Source organism: Idiotropiscis lumnitzeri, chromosome 8, assembly GCF_059441095.1.
Source record: "Idiotropiscis lumnitzeri isolate Australia: NSW breed Sydney's pygmy pipehorse chromosome 8, RoL_Ilum_1.0, whole genome shotgun sequence".
NCBI lineage: Eukaryota > Metazoa > Chordata > Actinopteri > Syngnathiformes > Syngnathidae > Idiotropiscis > Idiotropiscis lumnitzeri.
In genome coordinates, this window is record NC_142398.1 from 7,160,574 (window position 1) to 7,178,467 (window position 17,894).

Genomic DNA, 17,894 nt, shown 5'->3' on the forward strand with positions numbered 1-17,894 from the left:
CTGGGTCAAATCATCCCATTTTGTGTACAAAAAAATGATTGACTCACTACTCGGGTCAATTTGACCCAACTTTCTGGGTTGTTTTGAACAAAATGATTCATTTAAATAAAATAAAAAATTAAAAAATGTGTTGGATCAAAAATAATTAACTCAACCTTGGGTAAAACTAACCCCATCTGCTCAAAATCCACAGCATCCCAGCGAGTGGGTTCGAAAAAAACCCCCAGGATTTCTTTGTGTGGATGTTTTGATTTGTGTTTGTTGTTTTTATGTTATGTTTTATGTTTAATGGTGTGCCAACTACTTCATGATTATCAAGGTGGTGCACGTATTGACACGGCTTAAAAAAAAGTACATGAATTGCTACATTGCCTCAAACAAGGTATCTAATATAAAAAATGAGTTGCGGTTGAGTGTACAAAGGAGAGGGGGTGCGTCAGCCACGCTGGGATCTTAAAGGAGGTTTGTGGCTTTGAGAAAAATAAATAATAAATAAGGCAAAAGCCACATTGCACTGAAATGAACCGGTGACTGTAAAGAATGCAGACGCTCGAGGTTCCATGGGGGTGCATCCTTCTCATAGCCGGTTATTTACATAATTCCACACCATCAAACCAGACACTCCCCCCTAGAAGTGGAGACCCCCAAGTAAGAACAGGTGCCAATTCACTCAGAACAAAAAAATTGGAGCCCTTGTTTCCCGTAATGGCCACAGTCAACACCTCATAGATGGCTGTGGGGTGACTCTTCGGGGGACAGAAAGGGGATTTGTCCCACATTGAGGGTGGTATCAAGATAAACAAAGGCACCTAACATGAGCACAAACAAATGACAGGCAGTGGACTCACTTGGCCAAAGTGATTGGCACACTTTTTTTAGATACTCTTTCTGACTGGAACTCGCCAAGTTGAAACTCGCGCATTTGAGAATTTGCCTCTGTAAAGCCTATATATATATATATATATATATATATATATATATATATATATATCGTGCCCCATGCATAGAGATACATATTGAATCTTCCTTTTGGAGAGGAGCATTTTTTTTCTTAAAAATCAAATGCCTTTCTCCCGTTGTTTGCAAAGGACAGTGAATGCCCCCTAAAAAAAATATGGTTTGTGTGTGCGTGTGTGTGTGCTGGGGGTGGTCGGATATAATTTTTTACAAACTTTATGGGCGGTGTCAACTGGATGCCCCTTTGTCAAGCTACTGAACTTCTTTTTACACTTGCGTGACTATTGACAATGTGGCAAAATCTACAACATTGTTCATTCCTAATTTACAATACTCATTATGACTTTAATTGGAATTCATGTGGGAGTTGGCTTTTTTCAATTTGTATGAGAGTGAGGAACACCTGTAGTGTTAAAATAAAGCTTTCATGAACATTTCAAGTTCCATTATTCCTGGTGGGAGAATGACTGTATTCATAAATAATGCATTTCAAGCACTATAATAGCACATAGTCTTGCATATTTTTGTTGATTGGACATTATAATAGCATTGGATGTCATTATTGCCGTACCAGACAAATCTCAGACTGACTCTTTATATATTTTTCAGAAATCCCTTTATTGTCATTATACTCAAGTGTGCAACGAGATATATTATACATATTATATTTATATATATAAATATAAATGGCAATATCGTTGGAAATGTGGACTATTATGGTGCGTGTGTGTCCTGACGCGCGCACTCTCTCTTCCCTGCAGCTAGGTGACCGTCGACCTCGTGTGTGCAAGCGTGTGTGTGTGCGCGCGTGCGGGCGTGTGTGCGTGAGAGTGTGCTTCCCCCCCTTCACGCAGTACGTCACGGCGCGCTGGTTAAAAAGAAGGAGGAAAGCGCACGGGCAAAACATGTGAGCGCTCCTGAGGACTTGCAGAAAAGAAGAAGGAACTTTTACTGTCTTTTTTTTCCTTGGGGGGTTTTATTCCTCAATGCATCCACATACCGAGGGATTATCATTATCATCGGCAAGGGACGCCCGGGCTCTGCTTTTGTGGATAAATTATCATCTTATTTTTGCTGTTTTCTGGGAAAGGGCTTGTATTCATTATTATTATTAGGAGACAGACACCTGCAGAATGCTTGTACCTGTAAATGTAATAAACTCCCACATATATAGCGTTTTAATATAATAACAAATTGCTATTTTAGTGTTATTTTTGTACATCCGCCTATTTGGGGAAATATTGTGGATTTATTTGCGTGGATTTTTTTTAAGTTGGTAAAAATATATAAACAATGAAGCACTTGCAATTCGTGCTAGTGCTGGCCATCGCTGTCAATGTTTGGGAATGCGGCGACGCCAAATTCGGACCCGAGCGCAGCGGTGAACTGAGCGCCAGGAGGCGACGCTGCTACGACGGCAGCCTGCCCAAGCGCCTCAAGAAGCGGGAGAGGAAAGTGCTCCTGGACGCCGGCGCTGGCTCCACGACCACCTCCACAACCACCGCCACCGGCAGCGGAGGCGAAGTTTGCCATCGGCTCTACCCACGAGTGTCCTGCTGCCCCACCAGGAGAGCCGCGTATCAGATCGCGCACCGCAGGGATGCCCGGGTAAGGTTCTCTTGTCTAGCAACATTTTACGACCTTTCGTCATTCTGTTGTATTGTGCATTTTGAGGGTGTCAGTTTGCCTCCCGGCTATAATCTTGGGTTGTACCGTAAAGCGACTTTTGCGTGCGGGAAATCCTTAAAATGGTTGTTACGTCATTTTGGCACCGTTTTACGTTACCTGTCGCTTGGCTGGTCGTCGGGGTTGTTGCTATAGGTGACAGCTCCCACGGTTTGGCTTGACGGTACTCTGCGAAAGGTAAGCGATACAGAACTGGGCTTCGAGGTAAACAACGTCTGTTTGACACCACATTGTCGGTTATTTTCTGAGTTTTGCGAAGTTTGCCAGGCTATTATAGTCGTTCTTGAATGTCTCCCCCTATAGTTTTTCTTTCAAGTAAAATGTAAGGAACGACCAGGAAACTAAACTGCTTTTGTTTGGTCACTTCGTCAATAAATCACACGTCTGCCTGCTTGGCAACTTTGCACGCATCTTTTCTATTAATTCTATGATGAGTAAGGTTTTAATGAGCATATAAAGCGGAATCACTTGAGTGAGTCAAACATTAGGCTGCAAGATGCTTGTCAAATATTCCGTCCTTGACGCACTTTGGCAGCATCACATCTGTGATGGTGCGTGCTTTTGCGACGTTTTTCTAGATTATTCCTTTGGTGGATTAACACAACATAAGCAATAAACGTGTGTCGTTTCTGAATTTCCCCAACACACCGTCCTACCTATTCTTATTTCTATACAACGTATGTATGCTGAACACCATTCACGGTGAAGTAAAGTAACTTACTGTAGGTGAGTCAAAAACATCAACTTGAACATATTCTGAAATGTGTCATTCTTGAATGCCCTCTCACCCTCCTTGCCTGAGTACTATTTTCATGTAAAACCACTCCTGGAATCATTCAGGGGCCGCTGGGTGGTAGTGGGGGGGGGGGGGTAGTGGTGGGGGGGGTAGTGGTGGGGGGCATATTATGGCATCATTTAATTTCCTCAAGTCATGCAAATAAGCGAGGAAAGAGAGGAGGGAGTTTGGGGTTGGTTGAAAGAGTCGACTTCTCCTCCCAGCTACACTGCCCACACACGGAGCCCATTCTGATTATGGCCAAAGAATAACAAGGCCATTGTGTTTGTTGGTTTCGCTAATGGGAGAAGCTGGAGAACATCACCCCCTCCACTCCGCTCACCCCTCTCCTTCCAGTCATCAACCCCGTCCAAGTGTTAATGCCTTTGGGAGTGTCCGCCTCCTCTTTTGCCAACCAACTTACACCAATTCCCCTGAGTACAAGTGTTTTGTTGGAGCTTAGTGTTGCCTACATCACTGCTGCCACTGAATGACAAGTGTTCTTTTCAGACGTCTGGCGAGTGGTGGTGTATCCTAAAACTGTTCCAAAGGGAATCATATTTGGTTAAAAATGTGTTCAAATGTTAAAATGTTGACCATAAAACCTTTATTAACTGAATAGGCAATGTTGAGGTCAACCGCTCAGTTAGAACATTCTGTCATGGGGGGGGGCTGATAACCGTCGTAAAAGTGTAAAATGACATCAATGTCAGTAAATGTGTCAGCTTACGTTTTTACTCACCGCTCAAGCATGACTCAGTTGAGAGACAATGGTTGCAGGAAATGGAAAAGTTCTCTCCACCAAGTGCTGCTTAGAATCTTCTCAGCTAACCAGCGGGAAGTTATTCTGTCAAATGCGCGATAGCAGTCACTTCTGCATCCATGAATTCTGTCATACAAGTTGAAATGAGGTCGAGTGACGTGGCCGTGATATCATGACATCACATCTTATAACTTGGTGTTCAAAATATTTATATTTATGGCATAATTTTCTCCCAAATGTTTGTCCGGTTTGGCATTTTTTTCAAATGGTAAAGCATTCAATCTACATCACCATCATTGATTTTTTTTTCTTCTACATTTCTGCTTGACCACCGCCGGAAAAAAGGACACAAACACAAAGCCTTGCTTGTTCCGCTCCTTGGACGGCAAAAATTTGGAGTCTGTCCCGGCAACATATGGACGCAGGGCACAGATGAGAGCACACGAATGCTGCTCGCCGTGGAACCTTTGCCAGCTCATGCCACTCTGAGTCGCTAGGCAATTTAGAGCAGGAGGGCAGGCATGCCCACCACGCTGCAGGGCGTGCGGAGGCACACGTGTAGATTGAGCTTTCTTTTTTTCGGCAACGGAGACAAATGCTCGTATTTAGAAAAAAAAACTTCCGTTTGGTGGCACGGTGGACGACTGGTTAGCATGTCTGCCTCTCAGTTCAATGGTGCAGGATTCGATTGCAGGCTCTGGCCTTCCTGTGCGGAGTTTGCATTTTCCATCTGTGCCTGTGTGGGTTTCCTGCGGGTACTCCGGTTTCTTGCCACATTCCAAAAACATGCATGGCAGGCCGATTGAACACTCTAAATTGTCCCTAGGTATGAGTGTGAGCATGTGCTATTGTTCGTCTTTGCGTGCCCTGCGATTGGCTGGCAACCAGTTCAGGCTGCACCCCGCCTACTGCCCCAAGACAGACGGTATAGGCTCCACAATGCCCCGACCCCCGTGAAGACAAGTGACTCAGATAATGGATGGGTGTTTTTCTGTGTAGGCATTGTTTTTAGCAATTATTAACGAACAAGCATTGTAAAAAACACACTCCACTCACCTTGATTACAAGTGATGACGTGGATTGTTAAAAGAATTCACAAATTTGTTTTTATAACAATGGATGACATTTATAGCTGTTATTGACTCGCAATAAGTCCCTCTTCAGCAAGCTGCTCAGCAAATGGCACTTACATCATGGAATAAGTGGTGCAAAGAAGCAAATGGTTAACCTTTGATGCTCGCAGAACTGAGCTCTTGATGTTGTCAAAATTTGCTGACATCTTACGATTTACGCTGGCAAATTTTTAACACAGTTTTTGTGTGACATACAGTATTTGTCTAAAAATGACAACCCAAGTACAACGCACCTAGAATTTTTATGATGGGTTCCGTAGAATAGATTTTTCTGTCACGGAGAATCTTGCCTGTTCTGGAGAATGTTTCCGTTTTATATGGCATGTATAAAATCAGGTCAAAAAATGCACATGCAAAATGTCATTATTTTTTTTCAACACATCTTTTCGACCCGCTCGCTTTGTCTGTTACTCGGGGAACCTCTTCTTTGACAAGTTTGAGTTAAAAATGGCCTCACAACTTCCAAGGGGGTCTCCAAGTCGATGCGTCAAAATTATTGTGACTTTTGAAACGACATCATCCTAAAATAACGTGTGAAGAACAGTAGTGTGGGCGTAGGAAAGGCTGAATGTACTTGTTATGGCTTTTAAAGACATTTGATTTTTTTTTTCTAGAAAATTTCACAAAAATGTGTTGCTACTTGCACATTGCCACTCCATACAAGAGTGCACTTGCATCATTGTACCTTGTGAGAGTTTCAATATGCGTGATGTATCTGCTCATGGTTGATCCTCGGTTTTTTTGAGGCATACCCGTTTTACAAATTCTACAACAAACTGGAAGGTTCCATGTTTGTCATGCAAAATTGTTTGGACAGGGACTAAACATGAGCATCATCAGAACAATCCGAAACTTTGCGGTTCCACTGTGTCATGCTGGACTTTCAGAAATTTTCCGTACATGTTAGCATAATCAGCTTGGCGCTGGTGGTTCTTGCTACCTTTTTCCGGTAAACAGAACGTCTTTCCCCCTCAGTGGAGTTTGTTCCGCAATCAGGGAAAAGTGTAAGATGTCCTTATGCTGGCCTTGGGTCCTCGCAGCTAATTGACTTGGACAGACTGCTAATTTGTTGATACCAGAGAGAGGGAACGATGTGCCTGTCTATCTCTACATTTGTGTTTACACATGGACCTCACACAGAGCAAAGTACTGCCAGCCTGCCTCTGCTTCTGCCTCTGCTTGCCCAAGCGGCAACCGCTCTTGACCCGGACCGGATTACCTTGTGTTTTGTTGCAGCTAATTTGCTACATAAATAATCCTGCTCATTTATTTTCGGATTAACTCTCGGGCTACTAACGATCCCCCAAAGTCGAGCTCGTATTTTCTTTGCTTCCTTCGTATCACGTGTCGCACGGCCGGTAGTTATCAGAAACAAATAAAAAATAAAATAAAATTTAAAATAAGACTTTTGCCAGCCAAAAGCGATACATTGGCGCTCCAGAAGGGCTCATTTACTGTCTAACTTTACGTGGAGAAAATATGGAAATGTAACCAGGAACAATTAGTTGAGTGATGCTGTTTTTTTTTGGTTTTTTTTAGGGCACAAACTGACAACGTTGGCATTGCACCAAGGGGGAAAAAAATAATGAAGTTGCTGCTTAGTGTTATCTGTGATCTTACAGTTTATTATAGTTGTGCTATACCTGGACTTTAACTGTCTTTCTGGATAGGCTGATTTGTTTCTACTTAAAGTTGTTCAGTTTTTATCAATGGTTTGGTCACAATTTATGTTAAAGCAGCCATTTTATAGTTCATAAGAGTTGGAAGTCATTTCTGAGAGACCACTATTGAGCTCGGTACTGTCTAATTATTTATATTGTAAAAGTACAGTATTTACATTATAAAAAAAGACTTATTGTATTGGTCACTGTTTGTTGCAGACAAACTCGATCGTCAAAGTAAAATATTTTGCAATTACTGTAAAAATCAAGTCGCGTTCAATATTTACTTCATACGAAATGACCATATGCCACTAAGACAACTATTCATCAGCATGCATGGTCATGCTTGCCACCCCCGCAAAAAATGGTCCGACCAAATCAAGTGCTGGTGCAACCAATTCAGGAAGTTAGTCACACCAGTGCTACCAGTGAAAAAGTCAGTGTAGAGCCCAGTAATTTCTGAAAATATTGTTTCTTGCCCCTCTGACTTGACTGATTTTTGTCAATTTTGAATGTTTTTATGGATGCCTCATCATCTCGCAAATTCTTTACTCCTTTGAGCGTACAAGAATTGCCTACCTGAGTTAAAGTCATCCACCACCACAGAGCTTCCACAAACCCCGCCTTAAATATATTTTTCAGAAGGTGGAAGACACTGTTCTTTTTCTACTAAGGCGGGGAAATTAGGAGCTAATTTTGACACCTTCTCAGGCATTCTAAAGGGACCTATCATCTCACTCCCTATTTTTGCAGCCCAAAACATCCCACCACAGCCTCCTAACTGACATTGCAGCCTTATTGGGACATGCTGGCCATCCGCCAACCTTCTAGACCTCCATCCGTCTGAACCGTCCAATAGCACGGCATTCATCCGTGAACAAGGATTTGCTTAACCCACCTTTAAAGTACAATGATTTTGTTGAGATGTTCAGCGTCATTCATTGCTTTGGCAAGGTATTGGAATATTCTTTTAATTATCAAACCTGTCGGCCGTTATTCGTTGTAATAGAAATAGACGGGAGAAACAACATTTGCAAAACGTTTCACAGATAAACCAAAGCTCAAGTGTTTATCTTAAATTCTATATGCACAATAATTTGGAACAGGGTGTAGACAGCAAACAGGCCAAGTAGTGCACTCCATTTTTCCAACCTAACGCAATCAATCACTGCTAAACATTAATCGGGTATTGGTGTGTGTGTGTGGTCTCCAGATCTTCTCCACCAATAACACGGAATGCAGCCGTCTGCTGGAGGAGATCAAGTGTGCGCGCTGCTCCCCCAACGCGCAGGTGTTGTTCCACCCGTCGGAACCTGGCAGGATGCCACACAGGGAGCCCGACCTGCCCCAGCTCTGCCAGGACTTCTGCCGCGAGTTCTACTACACCTGCCGAGGACACGTACCGGGTAAATAATCCCCACAGACCATCGCTGAATCACAAGTCTTTGTTTGGTTACCTTGTAAGATTGACTCACAGTCGGTCAGATGTTCCGTGTGGATTTATTTATCCAGTGCTTTACCTCATCTGACCTCACCTTCATTTGTTGCCGACCACCCCTTGTATATTTAGTAGCTTTTCCTCCATTTTATTCCTTTTAGTTTTCGATGCATCCTCATATTCTCTTGTGTCTTTTTGTTGCAATCTTATTTAATTAGCATCACAAACACGGACATATTTTACTTACCCTGATTGTCACAACCACACACGCTCACAGGCTTGTGTTACCTTGTGACGACAACGTGGATGGCTCAGGTGGATTTGAAAACCAACGATTATGACAAGCTCTAACAAAAATCAACACAAGCCCACACAAGAAAGCCGTCGTACAACAAGAAACCCCTGTGAGATTTAAAATACCTAAAATAAGGATGTTAAAAATTATCTTTAGTGATAATAATAATAATAATAATTTCATATATGTGTCTATATATATATATATATATATATATATATATAGCACTTTTTTTTTTTTTTTTTTCAACTTTTAGTTAAACATGACCGCTCCACCCTAAAACTCACTCAATAGCATTCCCTGGGGGTAAACTATTAGCCAGGACAAGAGTTTCACTGATTAACTTGTCTATGATAATGGAATGCGTGAAAAAGTCTCAAGGACCCATGCTTGAAATTGATCAGAATGTCTGCCACTTTGGTTCAAAGAAGGCATTTCCAACGGTTGACAGAATCCATAAAACTCCACTATAAAAGATAGAGACCGTCGTTCGTTGCGTGGCTGTAAAATTGTCTCGAATCGATACAAAATCGCAGGTATAGTGTTCCAAAACATGATCAAATACCCTACCGCATATGCTACACTACAGAATATCAAACATTGGAACATAACCCGCCCTTCTCTGTGCTGGTGAGCACATGCTGCGACATTAGCTCATGGCGCGAAGAGGAGGCGCGGTTGGTTGGAAGTTACTGCCCGGGAGCTGACACACATGTGGGCTCGGGGAGTCAAAGCAAAAAAAAAAAAAAAAAAAAAGCTGAAAAGACAAGTTACCCCCCCACACCCCCACCTCTTTTACTTACTCCCTTTTCTCCCACCCCGTGTTGTGCCCCTGCTCCGCAGGCCCCCACCGCCACAGATCAGCATATGTGGTGACGAATGACACATTTATTTTTCTACAAAGCCAGTGTGTATGTAAAACTGCTGAAGTGCATCAAGATGTCAAGTACTTGGGCCGGGCCACCCAGGTTGCCTTTGGAAGATAACCAGATGGAAGCTTCAGCACCGGGGAGCCACGAATATGGACAAGGCTCTGTCTCTCGCTCACGCTCTCTCTCTCTCTCTTTCTCTCTCTCTCTCTCTCTCTTTCTTTCTCTTTCTCTTTCTCTCTCACTCTCTCACTCTCTCTCTCTTTCTCTCTCTCTCTCTCTTTCTCTCTCTCTCTCTCTCTCTTTCTCTTTCTCTTTCTCTCTCACTCTCTCTCTCTCGCTCTCTCTCTCTCTCTCTCTTTCTCTCTCGCACACATTGACATGAGCGCACGAGTAATACATGGTCGTACCAGGTCTCCTCCGATTGTTCTTGACATTGTATTTCATTGTTGTCTGATAAGAAGTATCCCTTAATTTTGAAATGTGATTTTTAGTCATAAATGGTGTTTTGGCAGCAGAGTGGGTGTTTCAGTGGTTAGTACATCTGCCTCACAGCTCTGATGTTCAGAGAGGATTTGAGTCTTTAAGACAACCACCGCTATATGTTATACATGGAACAAAAGTAAGTCATTCAACAACAAACAAATTCATAATGAAGAGAGTAAAAAGCACAAAGCAATGTAACCAAAGCCAAGTCTCATGCAAAGTAAAAAGCCAAGGATTAAAAATGAGTTTCAAAACGGGTTTTAAAGATGGTAGGCGAGCGGGATTGCCTTGTCTTGTTAGCATACAGTCATTTGTATCTGTGCATCATTAGACATTACATTCAGAAGTTTAACTTTGCATCACTGCTCTCGTTCCCGAGTTACCGCTTTTATTAATTACTTCATTACATTTCGGCTAGATTAGTGTAATGCACTTCATTTTGGAGTCAGCCAGTCCTCCCACAAGCATCTGCAGTTGCTCCAAAATGTTGCTGCTCGCTTCCTATCGTGGCGCTTGTAGGAGGGAGTACATAAATCCAATGCTGGCCTCCCTTCACTGGTGCTCTGTAACTTTTAACGTTAATTTTAAAATTATTCTATTCATCTTGAAATTGCGGCACGGTGGCCCGACTGGTTAGCACGATGGCCTCACAGTGAGAGACAGCAGCGGTCGTGGGTTCGATCCCGGCTCCGAGTTTGCATGTTCTCCCCGTGCCTGCGTGGGTTTCCTCTGGGTACTCTGATTTCCTCCCACATTCCAAAAACATGCATGGCAGGTCGATTGGACACTCTAAATTGCCCCTAGGTATGAGTGTGAGCGCGGATGGTTGTTCGTCTCTCTGTGTCCTGCAATTGGCTGGCAACCAGTTCAGGGTGTCCCCCGCCTACTGCACAAAGATAGCTGGGATAGGCTCCAGTGCCCCCTGCGACCCTAGTGAGGAGAAGCGGGACAGATGATGGATGGATTGGTTGATGGATGTCTTGAAATCTTTAAATGGTCTCAACCAATTCCACCTTTGCTCTCTGAATCCTTCACCTCTATGTACTTGCCCATTGCCTCAGGTCAGCGGAGCCTCTGATGGGGTCGAGCTCTTTCCATTGCTGGTCATTCCCTTCGGAATGAACTCGCGTTAAACGTTAGGCAAGTCCCCTTTCAGTCCATCTTTAAAATTCATCTTAAAACACATTTTTATTCTTCGTCTTTCGACTCAGTATTGTTTTAGTGTTTTGTTGTGTTTATTGTATCATTTATATTTTTAATTGTCTTTGATTTTATGTTAGATTTTTCTCTTTGTGCTGCACTTTGTATGCAGCTGTGGTAGTTTTCTAGGGCTCTATTATTAACGTTGAGTTGAATATTAGCGTCGACTGGAATGAAGGTAGTGACACAGGGCTAACAAATTTGCTTGTCCACAAACAGCAAACTTCCATTATCTTGAGGCGACGAAAATGTATGAAAGATTGTTTTGCTTTGTCGGCGGGACATTTCACAGTCAAAAATGCACTGTAAATTGGCCAAAAACACATAATTAAGGATTTAGTCAACTTCAAGACTTCAACGTCAATGCAAAGTAGGAGAGTCAACTAGTTGACTGTTGGGTTCAACCACTTGTATTTGGTTGCATTTATGTTGTACCTGCCCATGTGAAACGCTCCGTTAGGTCACAATCCCACTTTCACACCACCACCATTCCCGTTTACCCTTGCACTCCCTTCCCCCGACCCAAGCTCCCACACCAGTGCTTAAGATAACTGCGGACATAAGCAAGTGGGTGGTATACCCCGTGCGCTTGTGTTTCTGTGCTACTTTGATCTCCGTGTTGTGTTTAGATGTTCAAGGGGGATATCCTATCACCTCCACTTTTTGCTGCGGTCAGCCCTTGCAGTGACTCGGCTGTGTGGCAGATGAAAGGGGGAGCTCGGGGTGGGACCCTGTTTGTGTTTTTATCATGGGTGGATTGGACAAAACCCCCGCCTCTCTGTCTGTCTGTCCTCTGGCTTTGACCAAAGGAAACAGTATTGGCAAGATTGTCTTTAGCTCGGGATGGGGGCTCCAGAGGTAGTGCACACCAGGTATAATGTTTTACCAGTGCTGTTTTTGTATGTGTGTGGCTGAGATATCAGTTTTACTCTAAGGGCGGTCAAAGAGAAATAAGGTTGCATACCGTACATGCATAAATACTTTGTGATGAAAATCATGTATCGTGGGTTTTAGGTCACATCTCACGTCACACTAGGTACAGTAAGGGAACCAGTTGCAAGACAAAAAAAAACATGGTTGAATTTTGTTTAAACAGCAACACATGAAGTGACGTTTCAGCAAACTTTTAAGAATCCGGCGAGCAGTAATTTCTTCAATAAATCAAAGCTTCTCAATTAAATAAAATATACACACTAAACTTGAAGCTTAGTGTGACAAATGATTCACATCAATTCATTTTCTAAATTCTAAATGGATTTTGAATTGCACTTGTAGTGTGTTTTTGTCCCTAAAAGGTACTCAAAGCATTTTTACACTGTGTCCTCATCAATGTGTTGATGAGAAGCAACGGTGGTTCAGAATCTTGCTAAAGGGCACTTTGACCCCGGAATATTGGAGATTTATAATAAATTATAATATAATCACAATGTTACATGCAAAAAAAAATCAATAACATGAATATGAAAATCCATTAAAAATATACAATCAATACAAAAAACGCTTGCAATGAAAAATAATGTGGTGGACTGGAAAGCACGGCCACCTCACAGTGCGACGATGCAGGTTTCGATTCCGGCTTCGGTCTTCTTATGTGGAGTTTGCATGTTCTCCCCGTGCCTGTGTGGGGTTTCTTACACTAGATACGTTTATACTGTGTATATTTGCATGCTTTTTATGAATGTCTGCTGCTAATGTTATACATTAACGGCTACATTACGCCGCCGACTCTGTGTGATCTATATCTTTGCTGCTGTAACACTTCAAATTTCCCCATTGTGGGACTAATAAAGGACATCTTTATCTTTATCTTTATTCTGGTTTCCTCCCACATTCCAAAGACGTTCATGGTAGGTTGATTGAACACTCTAAATTGTCCCTAGGTGTCATAGTGAGCGTAGATGGTTGTTCGTCTTTGTGTTTTGCAATTAGCTGGAAACCAGTTCACGGTGTACCCCGCCTACTGCCCAAAGATAGTTGGGGTAGGGTACAGCACCCCCGTGACTCTCGTGAGGACAAGCGGCTCAGATAATGGATGGATGGATGATAAATAATGACGTAAATTGGATTCATTCAAATTTTATTTTTATATTAATGAAATGATTTAATCACATCTGTCCTCTGCAATAACGATATTCATCATGTTGCTATTCGCATTTATCACCATACTATTTCACTAAATGACAATTCTGTATTTTTCCTCACATTATGTATCTTTACTTATTGTTGTTTTATGTTATGTAAAACAACTCTTTGAAAAAATGCTCTATAAATAACATGATCTATTGTTCTATTGTAAAACTAGCTCTATTATGTATTAAATGACATACACAAATGCCCAGAAAACGTTGCCTCTCCCTTATGTATGTGTCAGGATTCAGTCTATATCACATTGGTTTTGTTCCCCAGTGGATATGCAACATCATGGAATGGCCAGTTTGACTTCCTCTGAATTTGGTCGATCATAAAGACAAGTTACATTGATGGCGCAGCTATTGAATCGACCTCCCAGACTGATACATGATAGTTTTGTTTTAAAGAGAATATTAATATCCTAAACACACTCCATCCTGTTTATTATATACCGAAGGCCAAACATTTCCCTGAGTTCCTGAGGCTTTTCAATCTCCTAAAGGGTCTTCGTTTCTCGCTCACCCACCAGGAGACGCCGCATTGCAATCATATCAGACTGACAGCTGGTGTACATTGCAAATAAATGTTTTTCACAAAGTCGAGTATTTATTATTTGATATGCACAAACACGCTCCCCGTAAGCCAAAATCATGTCAGTGTAAATTATAGTCTCTCTCCCCCTGGCAGTTTGAGCCAGTCTGGGTTTGGTTTGGCCTGCTGTCTCTTCTGCTCAGTTTGGTCTGACCCAACACACACGTATCATATCTTTTTTACACTTCCTGCCCATCACTTGTTTCGTCTTTCTTGTCCAAAGATCACCAAACCCATACGCTTTTTCATTTTTGCTCTGCCTAATTTATAAAATTTACCCGCCTCTATTTCATTTTCTTTTCTTTTTTTTTTACGCAGAATTGTTCCAAGCTGATGTGGATGAGTTCTGCCAATACTACGGCAGGCGAGATGCCGGCCTGTGCTTTCCAGATTTTCAACGAAAGCAAGCACAGGGCCAAGATTCCAACTACTTGGGAGATGAGAAAATGGAAGATATCAGCAGGTTTGTAGCCACAATTCTGTTTTCTTTTTGGGGTCCGATTCAGGCATTAAACCTTGATTGCGTTGTAGCAACAAGCCGAGTCACGTTCTGAAGTTTGTTCGGGGAGGGCTTTTGCTCTCAAAACGCAAATGCGTCAGTGTGGTCGCCTCCCTTCTCTGAGGCCAGGCTTTTCATCTTCACTTCACTCGGTCCATAAGACCAGGCAACATTTGCTCCGTTTCTCAAATCCAAGGACAGTTCAAGTGACTAATACAGAGCAGAAACATGCACACATGGAGTCAATGTGATGACTCGATCGCCAGCCTTGACCTCAATGTGTATGTGAGGTGTTGGTTCTGATGTTAAGACATTTTTAATTCAAACCTAGCTCTATAACCATACAAAATGAATATACTATTTAATCTGTGAACAATAACTACTTCTGATTAGGACTCATTTGGAGGAATTTCTTGTATGAGTTGGTCAAAGTACAAGCCCAAAATGGCTGCTTCATACCAAAATGGCCGACTTCCTATTAAATTTCAGACATGGGTCCTTCAGATATTTCTGTTTACCCGGTTATTATAGACATGCCCTGCCAATGTCAGTGGGTGAAGCTGCCATCAGGGGCTAACTCAGTGCTTTGCAATTATTTTCTGTTACGGCCCACCAGCAAAAAGAATACAATTTGTGCCTGAAATTCAAAAAAATAATCTAAACAAATTTAGACTGTTGAGTAAATGCTCGCTTTGCACAATGGGCAATGAGAGTAACACTGCTAACTACTGGAGTGGATGTGGTATTCCACTTTATTGTAGTACGGTGGGAAAAAAATCATGTTTCCCCGGGTCACACGCGCCCCCCCCTCAGCATCGCACCGCGCACCCCGAGGGGGGCCTGCCCCACTATTTGAGAAGCACCGGGCTAACAAAACTTTCCAGGCCCTTTTGGAGAATGGAATACAAAGTCTTTATTGTTATTGGTGCAGATACAGGCATATTTGGGTTTGTGTTTTCAAAAATAAAAAACTACAAAACACTAAAAACTATTCTAAAGCAAGACAAATTTATGCTGATCAATTAAGGCACCATAAAACAATATTGAATGTAAATGTAGCTGCAGAGACACGAATATTTTTAATGTAAAAAAATAAAAACAAAAATCAAATAAAGCAATAGGAAATAACTTTGGTTATCCTGAACATATCGCTCAACTTTGAAACCACTTTAGATTGCTTAGGAATAAAAGTTTCACATTTTAGCCTCTTCCACCTGTCAAGGGTCGCTGTTTCCCATTGTGACCCATATGGCAAGTTCCTTTATTGGAATTTGCCAACGCATTGGAATTTGCTACTAAATGACTACTTCATACCAAAATGGATGACTTCCTGCTACATTTCGCCATGAGTCCTTAGTGTCCTATTTTAGCTGACGTGTATTGTTGGCATCCCAATCACATCATTAGTTGTGAAAGTCATATCCCCCAAAGAGCAAAGAGAACAGAATGTGTTCCTCTGATTATTGTTTTATGTTCTCCTCTGTGTATGTACGTTGTATGCAACAGTTGCTTGAAGGCTAATGATTACCAACATACATAACAACTGTTAACTTGATTAGCCAGCATCTTTCTGACCTTCTTGTATCTCCGCCACTGCCCAGGAAACACAAACACAACTGCTACTGTGCCCAGGAGGTGTTGAGTGGCCTGCGGCAGCCTGTGGCCGTGGTGCACTGCGGCGACGGATCCCAGCGCCTCTTTGTCCTGGAGCGGGAGGGATTTGTCCGAATACTCACCCATGACCTGCAGCTGCTCAAGGAGCCCTTCCTGGACATCCACAAGCTGGTGCAAAGCGGCCTGAAGGTAAGGAGGAATCATGAGGAACCACGAGGAACATCTCAGGGGTGCCTGCTCACTATTAGCGTTCCAATTATATTGTTATGCCAAACAAGGGACCATTCATCAAATGTGACGGCAGCCAATCATTATGCTATTTTCTGCTAATTAACTGTACATACAGCTCACATTGTGCTGCATCGCTCGCTCTCACAAGATGGCTTAATGGGCCGCCTAATCTATCCCACATTGTTCCTCTAAGGAGTCACGCTGAATTACAGTTGAACAGCCCCCAAAAGTGGTACGATTTGGGAGTTCGGCAACGTATTCTGGAAAAGTAGGCCTCAGTCGTCAAAAAAGAATCATTTTTCTTTTTTTTAGTATTTTCTGTGATGCGTGGTGGTAACTACAGTTTTTGATTAAGAAAAATAGCACTGTATTGTAAAAGAACATTAGAAAATGTAATTAAAGCGCTATATAGAAATAAACTGGTTTTATCATGTGTAATTACTGCACTAACTGTAGTATTAGTGAGTAGGATGTGTGCCTACAAGGGGTGTGGCCTTGTGAGTGACTTAAGGAGCTTGAGTCTGGTGGCTCAAGTTATGGCCAACAGAAGCTGCCCATAAGTGTTCTCATTTTGTATTTGTTTGACTGTTTGTCCCTGTTCGAGTTAGACTTTTTTGGCACACCTAATTAGCTAGACCAAAGCCGTTTTATTACTGTGACCGTTATTCTTGCTATGGCCTTGTCTTTGTATCTACTGTATTTGCCCCCTTGCATACTTGTTGATCTGTTGAAGCCAGTAAAGACCAAATTTGGTGCACGTCTCACCTGGGTGGGTGGCTAAGAAAGTATAAGGACAGGAATCATTTTGGATGCTAGAGACCTGCACCTGCGTGGTTGAAAAGCTCTACGGGCCCGTGTACTCAAACCTCTTGGCATCATTAAAGGGTCGCTTCATTGACATTAACAACATATATAATAGGCATGTTTGCATGTAAAAATGCAAATGCTCCCCCCTAAAATACTATGGAGCGTGGCTTGTTATTTTTTTTTCCGGTTTCAGCGCGTACGGCACAGCAGTGAGCCAAGCGATGTATAATTGCTCACTTTGGACAATTCTGTTGTCTAAAACGGTGACCGATTGCCACCAATGCAAATGCATTTCTACTCTTGTGAACTTCAACCTGTGAAAGTACAAACGCGTTCTTCACAATAGTTTGAGCACAATGAGCTCATGTGATCACCTCCACATAATCAAAAATGCCGAGCCAATCTCTTCTCCACCTACACAGGCTGACGCGGACAAGAGCAAGGATGTGCACACAAACCCAGATTGGTTATTTTTCTGACATTTTACAATGCTAAAGTCCTGTCAACTCTCAAGAGGCAAACGGTGGCTGACAGCGGGCAGCAGACGGGCATGGAGCTTTACTGCTGATTTTTGTTATGCTACCCTTGTCTGTTTTAATGGCCAAAAGCTAATTGCTACCTTGAGCAGTCCTGTCACTTTTCACCACACTGCAGCGGCTGTTAGCCATGGGGGGGGGACATTCATGCCTGGCTGCCGGGTAGCTGCCGGTCGGCAGCCACTGGGCAACTGCTGGCTGCCTCCTGAGAATTAGCAGAACG

The 17,894-nt window shown here is 42.5% G+C and overlaps 1 protein-coding gene across 2 annotated transcripts in view; it reads left to right on the forward strand.

The window, feature by feature from the left end:
* The first annotated feature begins 1,875 nt into the window (after positions 1-1,875).
* Positions 1,876-17,894, forward strand: part of hhip (hedgehog interacting protein) — a 45,631-nt gene continuing 29,612 nt past the window's right edge. The window contains exons 1-4 of one of the 2 annotated variants that reach the window (XM_088303659.1): positions 1,876-2,565; positions 8,189-8,381; positions 14,303-14,447; positions 16,085-16,286. In XM_088303659.1, the coding sequence (XP_088159785.1) occupies positions 2,251-2,565; positions 8,189-8,381; positions 14,303-14,447; positions 16,085-16,286 (855 nt within the window). In that variant the 5' untranslated portion in view covers positions 1,876-2,250. Of the gene's footprint in view, positions 2,566-2,743; positions 2,821-8,188; positions 8,382-14,302; positions 14,448-16,084; positions 16,287-17,894 lie in introns of those variants that run through there. The other variant, XM_088303660.1, reaches the window with a different exon arrangement.